General features: G+C 42.7%; 1 protein-coding gene across 2 annotated transcripts; it reads left to right on the top strand.

Annotated features, from left to right (window-relative positions):
- Nucleotides 1–541: 541 nt before the first annotated feature.
- On the top strand, nucleotides 542–14,816 carry ddx61 (DEAD (Asp-Glu-Ala-Asp) box helicase 61). Of its 2 annotated transcripts, none has more exons than XM_030741912.1 (14): nucleotides 542–722; nucleotides 3,312–3,417; nucleotides 4,150–4,427; nucleotides 4,518–4,622; nucleotides 5,306–5,435; nucleotides 6,014–6,160; nucleotides 6,316–6,410; nucleotides 6,531–6,653; nucleotides 7,073–7,201; nucleotides 7,865–7,981; nucleotides 11,601–11,664; nucleotides 11,751–11,852; nucleotides 12,090–12,303; nucleotides 13,372–14,816. In XM_030741912.1, exons 3-13 carry the CDS (start codon nucleotides 4,185–4,187, stop codon nucleotides 12,296–12,298), a joined length of 1,464 nt encoding a protein of 487 aa, XP_030597772.1. In that variant the 5' UTR covers nucleotides 542–722; nucleotides 3,312–3,417; nucleotides 4,150–4,184; the 3' UTR covers nucleotides 12,299–12,303; nucleotides 13,372–14,816. The 2 variants fall into 2 exon arrangements, with proteins under 2 accessions (XP_030597772.1, XP_030597771.1); XM_030741911.1 differs by having other exon boundaries at nucleotides 3,952–4,427; nucleotides 13,372–14,815.
- Nucleotides 14,817–15,969: the final 1,153 nt, after the last annotated feature.

A 15,969-nucleotide genomic window follows, 5' to 3' on the forward strand; every position in this document is an offset into this window, starting at 1 on the left:
GTTTCAACATATTTTTCCTTTATTTATCCCAAAAGTTTAGAAATTCCTTTGTTACAGCTGTTAAAAAATAAGTTACATCACAAAATAGCCTGATTTAAAAAAAAAAAAAAAAAAAGATAAAATATGACAAAACAAACATCATAAAATTAAAGAACTGCAATAAAGTAAAATAAATATAAAAAATTGATGGAAAATAAAAACATTACTTAATATATTTATAACGTTTTAAAAAAGCTAATTTAACAAAACAAAAATAATTTAAAATGGCTCACCAAATCTAAATGTACTAAAGTAAAAAATAAAAACAAGAAGCTCATATAAATACATTTAAAGTAAAATAATTATAAATGAAAATAAAAATATTAATTGATAATATAAAGTAAAGCAGTGTTTGCTCGTTTTCCATTGATTAAAGGAAGGCTAAAAAAATTAATAAAAGTAAACAAATTTCTTGAAGCGCTACATATCAACGCATGTAGCAGTAACGAAGTGTGCCAGCAGGTGGCAACAGCGTCACGGAGTCTCACATGTGATAAACAGCAGAGAGACAACGAGGAAGAGGAGACGAAGACGAGGCGACCATGTTGATTTAAAGGAAGAAGAAACACAATAGAAGCGATTTATATCCAGAAAAAAAAAATCTGTAATTGAAGCTTATTGTAAAGGAAGTAGTTGATCGAGCGCACAGTGAGCGTCCCTTGCAGAAAAACAAAGAAGCTGAGGTATGTTTGCGGGTTTTTGAATCGTCCGTTTTCTGTTAAAAAAACAAACAAACATCTGAGTTGCTCTGAGCAGGTTAGCATGTAGCTAACGTTAGCGAGTGGAGTTATTGGTGCTACATTAGCCCGGAGGCTAGCTCTGGTCCATGAAACGTTAGTAAAAAAAAAAAAAAAAATTCCAGTCAAAGTACAGTGTCGTCATTTAAAATATACGAATGTAGCAATTAAAGCTCATAAAAAAAGTAAAATACGAGTGAATGTTGGAACGGCTCAGCCGCTCGTTAACTTTAGCTCGTTTAGCACCACGTAGTTGGTGTTTCTCCTTAGAGGCAGCATTAATGTAAGGTATTAATCTATACATGAATGTAAGTAAAGTTTAACAAATCCATATGGGTGTTTTCAGTGTTTTTAAACTTAATTATTGTGAGACTGTGTTTGGAAAAATGCGTCAAAAGTAAGTTTAAGCTAATGTGAAGTCTGAGCTGTGGAGGAAAAAAAAAAAAGTTTTTGGTGGTCGATACTGAGACTGCGCCTTTGTTTCAGGCAGATCTCAGCCTTCAGTATAGGTCAGACTCTCTTTAAATCCCGACACTTTGGGCTTCGTTAATCTGAGGGCTGCCACCTGGCAGGTTCACCTCTGTAACCTCAGTGCTGAAGCAGCCGGTCGCTGCTCCCAAGTCTGCAAATGACCGCTGCTTTTATTCTTACTGTTCAGACTGAGCAGGGCTCAAACTGTACAGTTCGACTAAAATGAAGCCGTATTGTGCCTTATAATAAGTGACAGAGCCTGTTGAGTATGGACTGTTCATACGAAATAACTCAGGAACCTCAGTGTTTCTATATACTCAATACTCTATAGGTAGTTACTCTATATGAACTTGGCCCAAAAACTGAGGAAATTGTGTTTGGTTGATTATTTCTTTGTTGTAACAGTGCAATAATCTTATACTGTTAGAAATCCTGTTTATTTCACCTTAAATGGAGCCACATTTGTAGGAAAATGCATTTGTGGGTTGAGCAGCAGAGTTGAGTATGTGGGTTGAAAAACTTGCCAGATCATCTCTGCCAATGTCAAACAGCTTATTCTACTGTTGCCTCTTGTTTGGTGTCATGTGGCTTTTGTCCTGTTTCCCTCCTCTCACTCCCAACTGGCTGAGGCAGATGGCTGCCCCTCTCTGAGCCTGGTTCTAATGGAGGTTTCTTCCTGTAAAAAGGAAGATTTTCCTTCCCACTGTCGCCAAGTGCTTAGTCTGCTGTTTGTTGGGTTTTTTTCTCTACTACTGTAGGGTCTTAATCTTACAATATAAAGTGCCTCAAGACAACTGCTGTGATTTGGTGCTATATAAATAAAATTGGATTGGGTGATGCTGGCTGAAAAATGGGATGCCATCCTACAGCAGTGTGTGACCAATGAGGAGGTGGTGCCAGGCTGTGGGCCTGTGTATGGATCTTCCACATGCTACAGTTTGTTAAATTGCCAATATGCCTTATTTATTCATACTTCAGTCATCCAATAAATGACACCAAACAAGAGTCAGTAGCAGAATAAGCTGTGTGGCATTTAGCAGAGAAGATGTGGATTTTTCATGGGTGCAACCCACATACTCAACTCTGCTGCTCAACCCATAAATGCATTTTCCTTACAAGTGTGGCTCCATTTAAAGGGAAATAAACAGGCTTTCCAAGGGTATAAGATTTATTGCCAAGAAGCATTGTTACAACACAGAAATAACTGACCAAACACAAATTTCCTTACATTTTGTGCTAAGTTTATTTCTAAACTTATAAAAATATAGCACCATTATGGTACGGTGTTCCATTTAACTTCAGTATTTAATATGATGTCAAAGTGCTGTCAGTTTGAAGAATCAATATTCCACCACAATAGATTCTGAAGTCTGCTTTGATGGCAGATCCCACACAAACACACACACACACACACACACTTACTCTGGAGCCCCCCCCCCCCCCCCCCCTTTTTTTTTTTTTAACCTACATTTGTAAATCTCCATACAGGTATCTAGGTGACTGTTCATTTACTGAGATCCGCAGCAGGATTTTGGAGTGTAACAGTCTATAAACATGTGAAAATATCTTCCTCTGTAATGTTTTGTACAGCATCATGAACTACAGGGTCTAACTGTCAATGATGCAGTGATGACAGGCAGATCTTTCCACACAGGAGTGTGGCTGCTCCTCTCTGTCAGCGTTTTTCAGTTGCTGCTCCATCACTTGTGAAGCCAACAAACCGTGCGTTTAGTTGATTTAGACTTGAGTTTTGAATCTATGCCGTAGTTACACTGTAACCACAGACCCCACTGAAACCCTCCACCATAACCCGACGAGTGCCTCCGTGGAAATGTAACTGCACGTCATGTGCCTGTTCCGATTTGCCTTCAGGACTGTCGATTCCTGCAGTGCATTTTTGGCTACTTCTTGCCACAATTTTTTAATTTATCATTGAGAGAATAATAATATTGCCTCAATATAATCATACAAAACTGATGACTGAGTAAATGGGGAAACTATACATAACTGGGGCCCCAATTCAGGGGTCATGGTCTAATTTTTTTGTGCTTCGGTTTGTTTTAGGTGAGAAGTCTAAGTTATTGGCTTTGACTTTGAGGAGGCAACGGGTCAATCAGACCACGACTCTCACTCTTCAGAGCCCAAGACCTGTGGTGCTGAAGGAAAGAAGGTCAGACCCCCGGAGGAGAAAGGAAATTCACACCCACACACACACTGAAGACTCAACAAGGGTGGAAAGCTTTTTGGGCTTTGGACTCGATAACCCCTTGTGTGATTTTTGATTTCAGGATCCATTTTTTGGAGTGACTTATACCCACTCAGTGGAAATAAACAGAGCATTACAGACTATATAATTTTGGGGAAATACTTGTACAAAGTTGGGCATAATTTTTTTTTCAAGAACAGGGATATTGAGCAACTCTAATGGACTCAAAAGTGGAAATAAGGAAAACTGTTCAACTTAGAAACAGAAGTTTAAGTATTGAAGTAAGATTATATTGAAGATCCCCAAGTTCAGATTGCCTTAGTTGTTCTGTTTCAGGACTTGAACTGCTTTGATACTTGTTCACATATAATTTTTCTATATTGTGGGCAAGTATATTCGTGCATTTGAATGCAAATTTCTCTTCATTTTGAAGAGCTGTTGTGTAAAAACGTCTTTTTTTTTTTTTTTTTTCTGTTGTCGTTGTTTCCTGTATGTCAGTCACTCTGTTGTTGAAGGGGACCGAACTGCACGTACTTGTGTATATGTAAATACTACAAATCCACTTTTGTCATCAGAGGACTTAAAAAAAAAAGAATATTGTTTGTTAATGCTTTATTAAACTTTTTTTTTTACTTTTGAAGAGAATTTTTAAAAACAAAAACCTAAGACGCAAAAATCTAATACTTCAAAGGACAGAGGGGAAAAAAAAAAGGAGACAAAAACAGGGAAAAATGGCAACCGCCAGAACAGAAAATGTCGGCCCGCTCGTCATGGGACTGAATAAGCAGAACGGGCAGCTCAGAGGACAGACCAAACCAGCTGCAGTCCAGCCAGCACCAACAACTCAAGGAAAGACTTTGGGTGCTCCCCAGAAAGCAGGAGGTGCCTCTCAGGATGGAGGGGGTATAAAGTTTGGGGATGACTGGAAAAAGAGCCTACACCTCCCTCCCAAAGACAACAGGGTCAAAACCTCAGTGAGTCGAGCTTCATGTCAGTTTCTCAGCATCATTTAGCTTGAGACTCGTTTCCTTGTGTCAGCCTAACTGTTTCTGTGACCCCTGCAGGATGTCACGTCCACAAAGGGGAATGAGTTTGAAGATTACTGTCTCAAAAGAGAACTCCTGATGGGCATCTTTGAGATGGGTTGGGAGAAACCCTCCCCTATTCAGGTACAGTAGTCTTTTTTTTTTTTTTTTCTTTTTTTCCCAAACACATGTGACCTTTATGCTGGGCATTTCAGAATTACACAAACGCATTCCTCTGCAGTCTGTTATGTTTTAAAACACAGTGTTCATATTTGACATCAGTATGAGCCCTTTTGAAAAACTAGGAGGTGCTTTCCTCCCTTATTTCTTTATTCTTTTTAAAACTTAGCAGAGATAACTAAACACCATATGCAGCACGGTAGACCAGGAAAAAAGTAGAGTAGGGCTGTTCAATTATAGAAAAGAAAAAACTAAAAATTTGGTCATTTTTAGATCATGATTATATATCACAGTTACCTTATTTTAACAATCTGTGGAAGCTGAAAGTGAAATTTAAATTAAAACTGGGTTATTAGTGCAGCCCTGCAGCAGAGGCGACCTAAGGAGTGAAGGAGTTAACCCTCAGATTTTTAGGAAGAGCTTTTAGTTTGAGCTTGTTTGGTTTATGGGATGTTTATATCTGTTGTGACGTGTTTTAGGGTTCGTTTTTGTCTGTGTTAAAAGCACAAATGTCACATATTAAACCTGTAAAACAAAGGCATACATCTATAGTTTATAGTCCATAAAATAAAAAGGGCAGAACAGTGTAAAAATCCGAAGTATGTTTATATAATGAGACAGAAGGTTTGCCTGTTGGTTCCTTGCAGGAGGAGAGCATTCCCATTGCCCTATCTGGACGGGATATTCTGGCCCGGGCCAAGAATGGAACAGGGAAAAGTGGAGCCTATCTCATCCCACTGCTGGAAAGGATAGACCTGAAAAAGGACCACATACAGGGTGAGACATTACCTTTGGTTTTACAGTGACGCTGCAGATTGAAGCTTTCATCTTATGTCCTCCTCTCCTTTATCACTGACTTCAGTTTTATCCACCTGCCCTTTAAGGTATATTGCTCCTTGCTTAATTACTCATGCTGCTTTTCTGCTCTTCCATCTTAACTGACGTTCCCTCTAGCTTGTCTAGCAAACAAAGTGTGTGCCATAGAAAGAGAAGACAAAGGATGGTCTCATCAGCGTTATTTGTTCTGTGGGTTCTGTGCTTTATTCTTGCATTCAGAGTTGTTTTCACACGTTCAAGGCAGCCCAGAACTTTTCTAGGACCGACCCAACAGGGATGCATGTCAGCTGGTTGTTAACCTTCAAGTTCCCAGTTACAAACTCTCAGTGATGCCCGAAGGCGCAGCTAATATTATGTGCATCATTGTGCTGCCCACTGCACACAGACAGCTGCCTCCCACTCAACCTAACTGTAGTTCCAGGAGTACAAACAGGTTTAAAGTGGAAAAGGCTGAGAAATCACATCCATCCACCATATTTGTAATATGCACTTTGTTTTGTTTTTTCTCTCTCCCCCAGCCATTGTCATGGTGCCCACTCGTGAGCTGGCACTGCAGGTGAGCCAGATCTGCATCCAGCTCAGCAAACACCTGGGAGGAGTCAAAGTCATGGCGACCACCGGGGGCACCAACCTGCGAGATGACATCATGCGTCTGGATGAGACTGGTAAAGACCAACTTTGTGGCGTTTTTATCCACAAAGAAGTTTCATTTGGCAAACCTGATGGTTCACACAGTCTGCGTCATTTTTAACTACTACAAAATTAACTATAGAAAGGAAATTTTAATGGTAATCACAATTCATCACCCCCCCCCCATTAGTGCACGTGGTCATCGCCACACCTGGCAGGATCCTGGACTTGATAAAGAAGGGGGTGGCAAAGGTGGATAAAGTCCAGATGATGGTGATGGACGAGGTAAATATGAGTGAAATCATTTTGTTAAAGCAAAGTCTTTTTGCTGTAGTGTTGCCAAAATGTCCGTTTTTCAGGTAGGAACAGGCGTGCTTTGTGTTAATTGATCCCGTTTCCCCTCAGGCGGATAAGCTGCTGTCTCAGGATTTTGTGGTGCTCATCGAAGACATTATTAGCTTCCTGGCCAAGAACAGGCAGATCCTGCTCTACTCTGCAACCTTCCCCATCAGTGTGCAGAAGTTCATGGTGAGTGAACGGTTAATTACTGCACTGCTTGTCCAGCCCGATGGCTTGGAGCCACTTGGCACCACTTGGCTCACACTGCAGACTGAGCTCCACTCCTGTTGCGCCCAAATCTGTTTGTCTTTGTTTGTTGTAGACTTTTCCAGGGCTGACTTCATCTAAAGCAAATTTAGTTTACAGTCATGGGATGCGATCGCTTGAATTGTTTGTTTGTAGAAGTCTTTTTTTTTTTTTTTTTTTTTTTTTTTTTAATTATTTAACCATTATTGTTAAGTATCCAAGGAGACTACTAATATAAATACTGGTGACTTTCAGTTAAGATGCATACAGTGCATCACAAACAGTTTGTACAGCTTCTACCGCTTTTCTGAAAACCGGTTTTTAAGTGCACCGTGTGAACTTGTTAACTGTCTTTGCTGCAGGCCAAGCACCTTCAGAAGCCCTATGAGATAAACCTGATGGAGGAGCTGACTCTGAAGGGCATTACTCAGTACTACGCCTACGTTACTGAGAGGCAGAAAGTTCACTGCCTCAACACACTCTTCTCCAGGGTAACTATTTGTTAACTGTGTTTGCGTTATGAACCACTGACTTATGATCACTGATAAGTGATATTTTGTAGCTTCTTTAATTGGCCACAGGAAGATGAAACGCTGCTGTTTCTGTCCTCTGAACATTCACAAACTCACATAAATGGTCAAAATACACCCTTTACATTCCCTGACCAACTGTGGCTAAAACTCATTGTCCTGCCCAAGGAGGGAGGACAGGGTTTTTGGTTTGTTTGTTTAACATTACAGCAAAACTAACAATCAGTCTGATTCATACCAGATAAGCACAAAAGATGACCAGTGACCCCTAGATCACCCAATTTATTTATTGCTGTATTTGGGTCAAAGTCAGAGGTCATATTTTTCTGAAAATTTTTTGAATGCTATAACTTGAACTTGAGGTAGGATCTTCAAATCCACACCATAGATGCATCTACTAAAAATGAAAGTAAAATGCTGGCCATGGACAAATGGACCTGTGTGTTCTCAGTGAGTCAGTGTTTGGAGAGGGACACATTTATGAGACGGACAACTTTCAAATCCGCTGAAGCCAGGGTGGGGTTTGTTGTGGCTGGCACCACTCGTTAGATCTTTAAAAACAAACAAACAACAAAAGCATGACTAACTGGTGTCATTTTTTTTTTTCCCCTCTTTTTGTTTTAGCTCCAAATCAACCAGTCAATCATCTTCTGTAACTCAACTCAGAGAGTGGAGCTCTTGGCCAAGAAGATCACTCAGCTGGGATACTCCTGCTTCTACATCCACGCTAAAATGATGCAGGTGAGCACATGTTTTTGTGCTAATAGAACATTAATAATGGGCGGTCTCTCAAATTAATGACTGGGGCAAAGTGCAAAAATATGCCTGGTTATAATCCTTTGGCTATATAAATATAACTTAAGGTTATATTGAGCACAGCATTAGAAGAATACATCAGGCTGAGAGCCTGGTCAGGTCTAGATGGACCGTTGGTTTTTGTAATCAGAATCAGAATCAGAAGGTTTTTATTGCCATATGGGTGAACAGGTTCACAGCATTAGGAAATTGCTGCGGTACTTCGTGCTTACAGAAAAAACAAATAAGTATAAAAACTATAAGACAATATACAAGTATACAAATTGCAAATATACAGAGATATTAGAGCTATAACTATAACACAATGTTACAAAAATTACAAAATATACAGTGCAGAGACTAATTAAAAGATAAAAGAATGTAGACTATATTCCACTAATATGTACATCAGTGCAATCAGACAGGTGCATAGACATAGGGTCATCAGCGTTTGTGGAGGGTGGGGGTAACAGTCTTAGGGTTATTGTTCATAAGTCCAACAGCAGAGGGGAAAAAACTGCTCTTATGGCGGGAGGTTCTGGTCCGTATGGACCGTAGCCTCCTGCCTGAGGGGAGAGGGTCAAAAAGTCTGTGCCCAGGGTGAGAGTGGTCGGCTGTGATCCGACCTGCACGCCCCAGTGTCCTGGAGGTGTACAGGTCCTGGAGAGATGGGAGGTTACAGCCAATCACCTTCTCAGCAGAGTGCACAACGCGCTGTAGTCTCTGTTTGTCCCTAGTGGTGGCTCCAGCATACCACACAGTGATGGAGGAGGTGAGGATGGACTCAATGATGGCAGTATAGAACTGCACCACGGTCCTTGCTGGCAAGTTGAATTTCTTCAACTGCCGCAGGAAGTACATCATCTGCTGGGCCTTTTTGATGACAGAGGTGATGGTGGGCTCCCACTTGAGGTCCTGGGTGATGGTAGTTCCCAGGAAGCGAAAAGAGTCCACTGTGGTGATGGGGGTGTCAGTCAGGATGATGGAGGGTAGAGGGGCTGTGTGCTTCCTAAAGTCCACTATAATCTCCACTGTCTTCTGGGCGTTCAGTACCAGGTTATTGTGGCTGCACCAGGACACCAGACGTTTGACCTCCATCCTGTAGGCCGACTCGTCCCCGGCTGAGATGAGTCCGATGAGAGTCATGTTGTCTGCAAACTTAATAAGCTTGACAGACTGGTGGTCAGAGGTGCAGCAGTTGGTATACAGGGAGAAGAGCAGAGGAGAGAGGACACAGCCCTGAGGAGTGCCAGTGCTGATGGTCCGGGAGTCCGAGACATTCTTCCCCAGCCTCACGTGCTGCTTCCTGTTCATCAGGAAGTCAATGATCCACCTGCAGATGGGATCTGGCACGTTCATCTGGGACAGCTTGTCTTGGAGGAGATCAGGGATGATGGTGTTGAAGGCAGAGCTGAAGTCCACAAACAGGATCCTGGCGTAGGTTCCCTGGGAGTCCAGATGCTGTAGGATGAAGTGCAGAGTCAGGTTGATGGCGTCGTCCACAGACCTGTTGGCTCTGTAGGCAAACTGCAGGGGGTCCAGAAGGGGGGCTGTGAGGGACTTGAGGTGGGACAGCACCAGACGCTCAAATGACTTCATGACCACAGAAGTCAGTGCCACAGGTCTGTAGTCATTTAGTCCAGTGATCCTTGGCTTCTTGGGGACAGGAACAATGGTAGCGGTTTTAAAGCAGACAGGCACGTGGCAAGCCTCCAGTGAGGAGTTGAAGATGTTCGTGAACAATGGGGCAAGCTCGTTAGCACAGTGTCTCAGTGTGGCAGGTGAGACACCATCTGGACCTGGAGCTTTGCGAGCTTTGACACTCCTGAACTGCTTTAGCACCTGGTCCTCCTGAATACAAAAGACTGTGGGGGTGGGGGAGGAGGGGGACTCTGGGGTGGGAGTCCTTGATGATGTGGGCTTCTCTGAGGTGTGGGGAGTGGGGGAGGTTGGGGGGTGAATATTTGTGTTGGCTGTATTGTAGTTGGGACTGGTGGAGGTGTGAAGGCTGCTGAACTGACCATCAAAACGACAATAGAACTCGTTCAGTCTATTTGCAGTTTGTAGGTCGTCTGTGGAGTGGGGGGTTTTAGGCTTGTAGTTGGTAATCTGCCTTAAACCTTTCCATACAGAGGCCGCGTCGTTCTCTGAGATCTGCTGCTGTATATTCTCAGAGTGATGTGATCTAGCAGTGGCCACTTCCTTGCTAAACCTGTACTTGGCCTCTTTGTAGCAGTCTTTGTCCCCACTTTTAAAAGCCTTCCTCTTCTCTATCCACAGCTGCTTCAGTTTGGGAGTAAACCAGGATTTGTCACTGTTATAACTCACCCTGGTGCGTGATGGCACAATGCTGTCCTCGCAGAAGTGGATATACGAGGTTACAGTGTCCGTGTAGTCATCCAGACTGTCACAGGCAGCCCTCATTGAGTCCCAGTCTGTAGTTTCGAAGCATGTGCGGAGCTCCTCCACAGCCTCACGGGTCCACTGCTTTGTTGTCCTCACCACAGGTTTTGAGAGCTTCAGCCTCTGTCTGTACGCGGGGATCAGGTGGATCATGTCGTGGTCAGAGAGGCCGAGTGCAGCGCGGGGCACTGCGTGATAAGCCCCGCTTATCGTGCTGTAGCAGTGGTCTAGTGTCTTCTCCTCTCTGGTCGGACATGTGATATATTGTTTATATTTGGGAAGTTCCTGTCTCAGGCTGGCTTTATTAAAGTCCCCAAGTACGATGATAAGAGAGTCCGGGTATGTCCGCTCCATGCACAGAATCTGCTCTGTGAGTGCGCACTGGGCCTCGTGCACGTCCGCGTCCGGCAGGATGTAAACAGCAGCCAGTATGAATGAAGCGAACTCCCGCGGAGAGTAGAACGGTTTACAGTGAATGAAAAGATATTCCAGTGAGGGAGAGCAGTGCTTAGCAATCACTGTCACATCCGTACACCAGCCACTGTTGATGTAGAAGCAGACTCCTCCACCTGTAGCCTTGCCGGAAAGCGCAGCTTGCCGGTCTGCGCGGAGGAGATGAAATCCCTCCAACTGGAGCGCGCAGTCCGGTATCTCCTCACACAGCCATGACTCCGTGAAGCATAACACACAGGATATGGAAAAGTCTCTATTCATGCTCCTCATCAGTGTCAGTTCGTCCATTTTGTTCCTAAGTGAACGCACGTTGGAGAGGAAAATCCCAGGTAAGGCTGTGCGTAATCCACGTCTCCTTAGCCTCACAAGCACGCCAGCGCGCTTCCCTCTCTTTCGGCGTCTCACTTTCTGGGCCAGAGTGTGTAATAAATCCGCCGCAGATGCGACAAAAACAGGAAATAAATCCGAAGGTGTTGTGGACCTAATGTTGAAAAGCTCTTCTCTGGTGTAAGAATACCCAGAAGAGTGTCCAGACACAGAAATAACGCACAAAAACAAACAAAACAGAGCGCACCGAAGTACCAGGGCATCCATTCGCGGCGCCATCTTTCCAAGATGGCGCCGCCTCTCTGCCTCGACAACTAGTCGAGGCAGATCTTGCATATTTTTTGTTTGGCAGCATTTCAAATCGTTTATTTTGTCTCCCCAGGAATACAGAAACCGCGTGTTCCACGACTTCAGAAACGGGCTGTGCAGAAACCTGGTGTGCACCGGTGAGTTTTTTAACTGGGATGATACACTCGGGTTCAATCCAGGACGTCTGACAGCGCTGCTCTGATCTTCTGTTGTCTTCCAATAGATCTGTTCACCAGAGGAATTGACATCCAGGCTGTAAATGTGGTCATCAACTTTGACTTCCCGAAGAACGCCGAGACTTACCTCCATCGTATTGGAAGATCAGGTATGTTCTCAATATATATATTAATTGGGAAGGGGGGGGGGGTCAGTTTTATTGATTTGTATTGATTTTTAGGGATTGTTGGCGTCACTTTAAAATAAAATATACTTGATTTTGATGTTGTGACATCCACTGTGAGCAGTTTCTCTGCTGTAGTGCTGCTGTTAATTATTAATAACTGTGTTCAGTGGGAACTGGACATAATGGTATTTTATATTAACCGCATCCTCTGCCTCTCAGGGCGGTTTGGTCACCTGGGCTTAGCCATCAACCTGATCACATCGGAGGATCGCTTCAATCTGAAGGCCATTGAAGACCAGCTAGTGACCGACATCAAGCCCATTCCCAGCAGCATCGACAAGAGCCTGTATGTGGCCGAGTACCACTCAGCCAGCGGGGATTGTGACGTGGAAGAGGTCGAGGAGAAACGCCAACAGGACAGCACCTAAAGCAGGTGAGATGCTGAGAGAGTACGGTAGTATCTGAAATCATTCGCTACTCAGAGGGTTCTGTGTAGTGAGCTGATGGTAAAAATTAAAATCTTGATTATTTTTGGTTAAAATTAACAATTTTTTTACGTGAATGAGCATGGTGCATATTTAAATTCGGCTTCTTTTCACCGAGGAGTTTAACTTTGAGCTGAACTAAATGGCGAGTAAAAGTTTGGGCGTGTACAGAAGTGCAGCGCAACAACTCAGCCCATTTTCTCTGCACTGTTAATCATGTCTTTGCTGTCACACAATTACATTAATCAAGGCTGGCTAAAATAAATTCTCAAATTAATGTTTATATATACTATTTGTGAGGCATTCTGGGATACAGTATTAAGGGCACACATTTCCAGAAATGGCTCACAGAGTTTATTTTCTGCTGTTTGTTCCGTCAGTTGTGTTAACAGTTTAAGCAGGGCGCACATTTGTGTGACAGTAAATGAGAGCACCAATCAGATGATTAATGGGAAGAGTTAATGCTGGCTGGTTAGTGATGACTGAACTTTCAAAATAAGAGCATGGCGATTGTCCATGTGTCAATGTCTCAGATGTATTTAAAAAAAAAAAAAATTCAGCTGTAAAATGTATTTTGAAAGGAGGCAGCTGAGGGTGGTTAGGGCATCTGATCAGGACGCCTCCTGGGCGAGGTTTTCCCGATATGACCTACCAGGGATAGGCCCAGGACACGCTGGAGAGAGAGACTTGGGAATGCTGCGGTGTTCCCCCGGATAGGCTGGGGAGAGGGAGATCCTGGGCTTCTCTGCTTAAGCTGCTGCCCCCACGATCCGGCCTTGGATAAGCGGTAGAAAATGGATAGATTTGGATAGTTTGATTATACCCAGGCAGCTCGCCCAAATAAATTCTGTGTGGTGAAACCTGCATATATCCAAAAGTGTGTTCATAAATGGTTAATATTAAGCAGACCCCACTGACCCTCGAGTGAGTAGCGAGTGATTTCGTGTGCAGTGTGAATGGGTGTGGTGGTGATTTTACTGATGGTGTTAATAATCCATGTTTTGTCCTCTCCTCAGGATGCTGGGGCACACGGGGCTTTTGCACAGACATCAGCGCTTGTACACAGGCTTCAGGCAACTCTTCATTTTCACATTTGTCACTTGTTTTCAGAGCCTGTGGAATGGATGTCTTTAAAAAAAGAAACAAAAAAAAGGCTGTCTTTATTTTGGAGCATTTCCTTAGCTTTTCCTCAACAAAAGCTGCCTCATTATTTTATAAATTTATAAGGTTAAAGTGTGTTTTGCACCAAGCTGGGACCGCGCACAAGCTTAACGTTTCATAGAATTGGAGAAAAAAGCTGTTTTGAACCCGTTTTCACTTCCAGCGGCAAAACTGGTCCGTTTTTTTTTTTTGTTTCTTGCTTTTTCTTAAACGTTACAGTGGTGCACTCACACCAGCCATCACTCTGCCACTCACACTGCTGTGGTCACTTAAGTGCCTTACTTGACTCCCGTGTGCACTCATCCATTCATAACCTGCTGCCGTCTGTCAGGCAGCAGAGTACGAGCACAAAGATGAATTAATAGTAACCCGAGTTTATTGAAACTTTACGCATTATGCAAAGGAAAAAGGACAACACACACACACACGCCGCTCTCCTGCTGAGAGGTGTGCAGAAGCACGCTCAAAACCATCCTGAATGTGAACGTTTATTTTTAATGTGAACGTTGCAATAAAAAAATACATAAAAATAAGGGCAGCTTTATTTAAATACTGCGTGACTGTTTGTTTTTTTTATAATTGTTTTTTTTTTTTTTCCCCCCTTCCACTATGAATAAACGTAAGCAGAGGTAACGTGAGAGGACAGCCCCCCCGTACTGATTCGTAGATGTTGGCTTGCAAACACACACACACAAGCAGCTGTGATGGAGATGAATAGCAGCTTCCTGCTGTTAGGTTTAAGCTGCTGTCTGTGGGGTTCTTCTACATTTAAAAAAAAAAAAAATATATATAAAAAATGGCTGAATGCTGTAAATCTGCTGGCCACCGTAGCCGCTGGATGAAAATCTGGTTTCTTTTCCTGCACAGGACGATGCATCTGAGACCTGTTCAAAACAGTTGATAAATGCTCAGCAGGTCCACAGTTGGTGCAAAACAATACTTTGAATTTTCTGTTTAGCTCCCCCCCCCCTTTTTTTTTCTTTTTTATAGTTTTATTGAGGAAACAAGAGGTGGAAATACGTTTATAAGCCCTCATGATAAAATTGAAGTTGGTGAATGTATTAGTTGCCAATAATGGCCGTGCAGCCCAGTGGTCGAATGCCAAGCTTTTCATTTTGCTGCTGCTTCAGGCTCTGCTTTAATTAAACCATAAACTGGATGTGAGCTGGTTTCATGGACCACAGAGTGATGAAACCTGCTCAGTCTTTAAAGGACCACATATAAATTCAATTGGAAACAATTAAACCTTTTTTTTTTTTTTTTTTTCCTGCAGCAGCATTTTTTTTTCTCCATGGCACACATTAAAAAAATGTGACAATTTACTTTTTTGTGAGGGGTATTTTTTTTTTTTTTAAGCAAAATTGTAGCATCTTTGAACAGGCAGCTGTGACTCTTTTGTCCTCCCCTCACAGAACATTACTAGTTATAAAAAAAAAAAAACATAAAATAAAAAGAATTTTTGCTTTTTTTTTTTTTTTTTTTTTTTAAAGATTTATTTTTGTTGCTTAAAGCAGTTTAGGGGGGGGGGGGGGCTTTAGCACTGGGTAACCTCTGGCTGGGTTTTTGGGTGAGTTTTTGCAGAAGCCAAGTGTTTTATCAGGTGCTCACCGAGCATCTTGAATCGTCTCTCTGGCTCTTAAAGCATAGACAAAAAGCAACACACACTCAACACAGTGTACAAAATAACTTTTTATGTTTTGAGTGCCAGAGAGTTAAAATAAACGAGAGGGTTTGTAGAAGGTGATGAAGCACTGTGATCTCCTTGAACCTGCTCCATGTTTGTGTGATGGAGGATCCAAGTGCCCGGACTTTTATTTTTCAAAAACTGTCCTTGTGTCCCCACCCCCAACAACAGGGCAATCTTCATACGAGGTATTCTGAATCATTTTGAGGAAAGAAAATTGTGAATGATTCATTGTTTACGCTCGTTGTTTACAGTTCTAAAAGAGACAAAAAAAATGAGAAAAAGAACGCTTTGCTTCATCGGTGGAAGAGGAAGTAGACTTCGGTTTCCTTTTTTCCTTGAAATAGATTTTCAGGATTTACACTGAAGCAAAACCAAAAAAGTTGAATGTTGTATGCGTGTGTGTGCAAGCAAGAGAGGGGTGTGTGTGTGTGCAGGTGATTAATTGAACGTACGTGTGTGTGTGTGTGTGTGTGTGTGTGTGTGTGTGTGTGTGTGTGTGTGTGCAGGTGATTAATTGAACGTGTGTGTGTGTGTGTGTGTGTGTGTGTGCAGGTGGTTAATTGAACGTGTGTGTGTGTGTTTTAGAGTCTGTCTGCAGCTGATTAAGAGTCATCGTGTTTCCATGCAGCCTCATGCAAACAGCTTTATCTCTGCGTATGAATCAAAACGGCTTCAGATTTGATACTCGAGTAATTTAAAGGAACCAGACTGAGCTGTTGTAGCTCGAGGCTGCATGTGTGCGAGCGTCTCCTGCAGACTGTGTGTT

This window comes from Archocentrus centrarchus, chromosome 11 (genome assembly GCF_007364275.1).
Source record: "Archocentrus centrarchus isolate MPI-CPG fArcCen1 chromosome 11, fArcCen1, whole genome shotgun sequence".
NCBI classification, from domain to species: domain Eukaryota; kingdom Metazoa; phylum Chordata; class Actinopteri; order Cichliformes; family Cichlidae; genus Archocentrus; species Archocentrus centrarchus.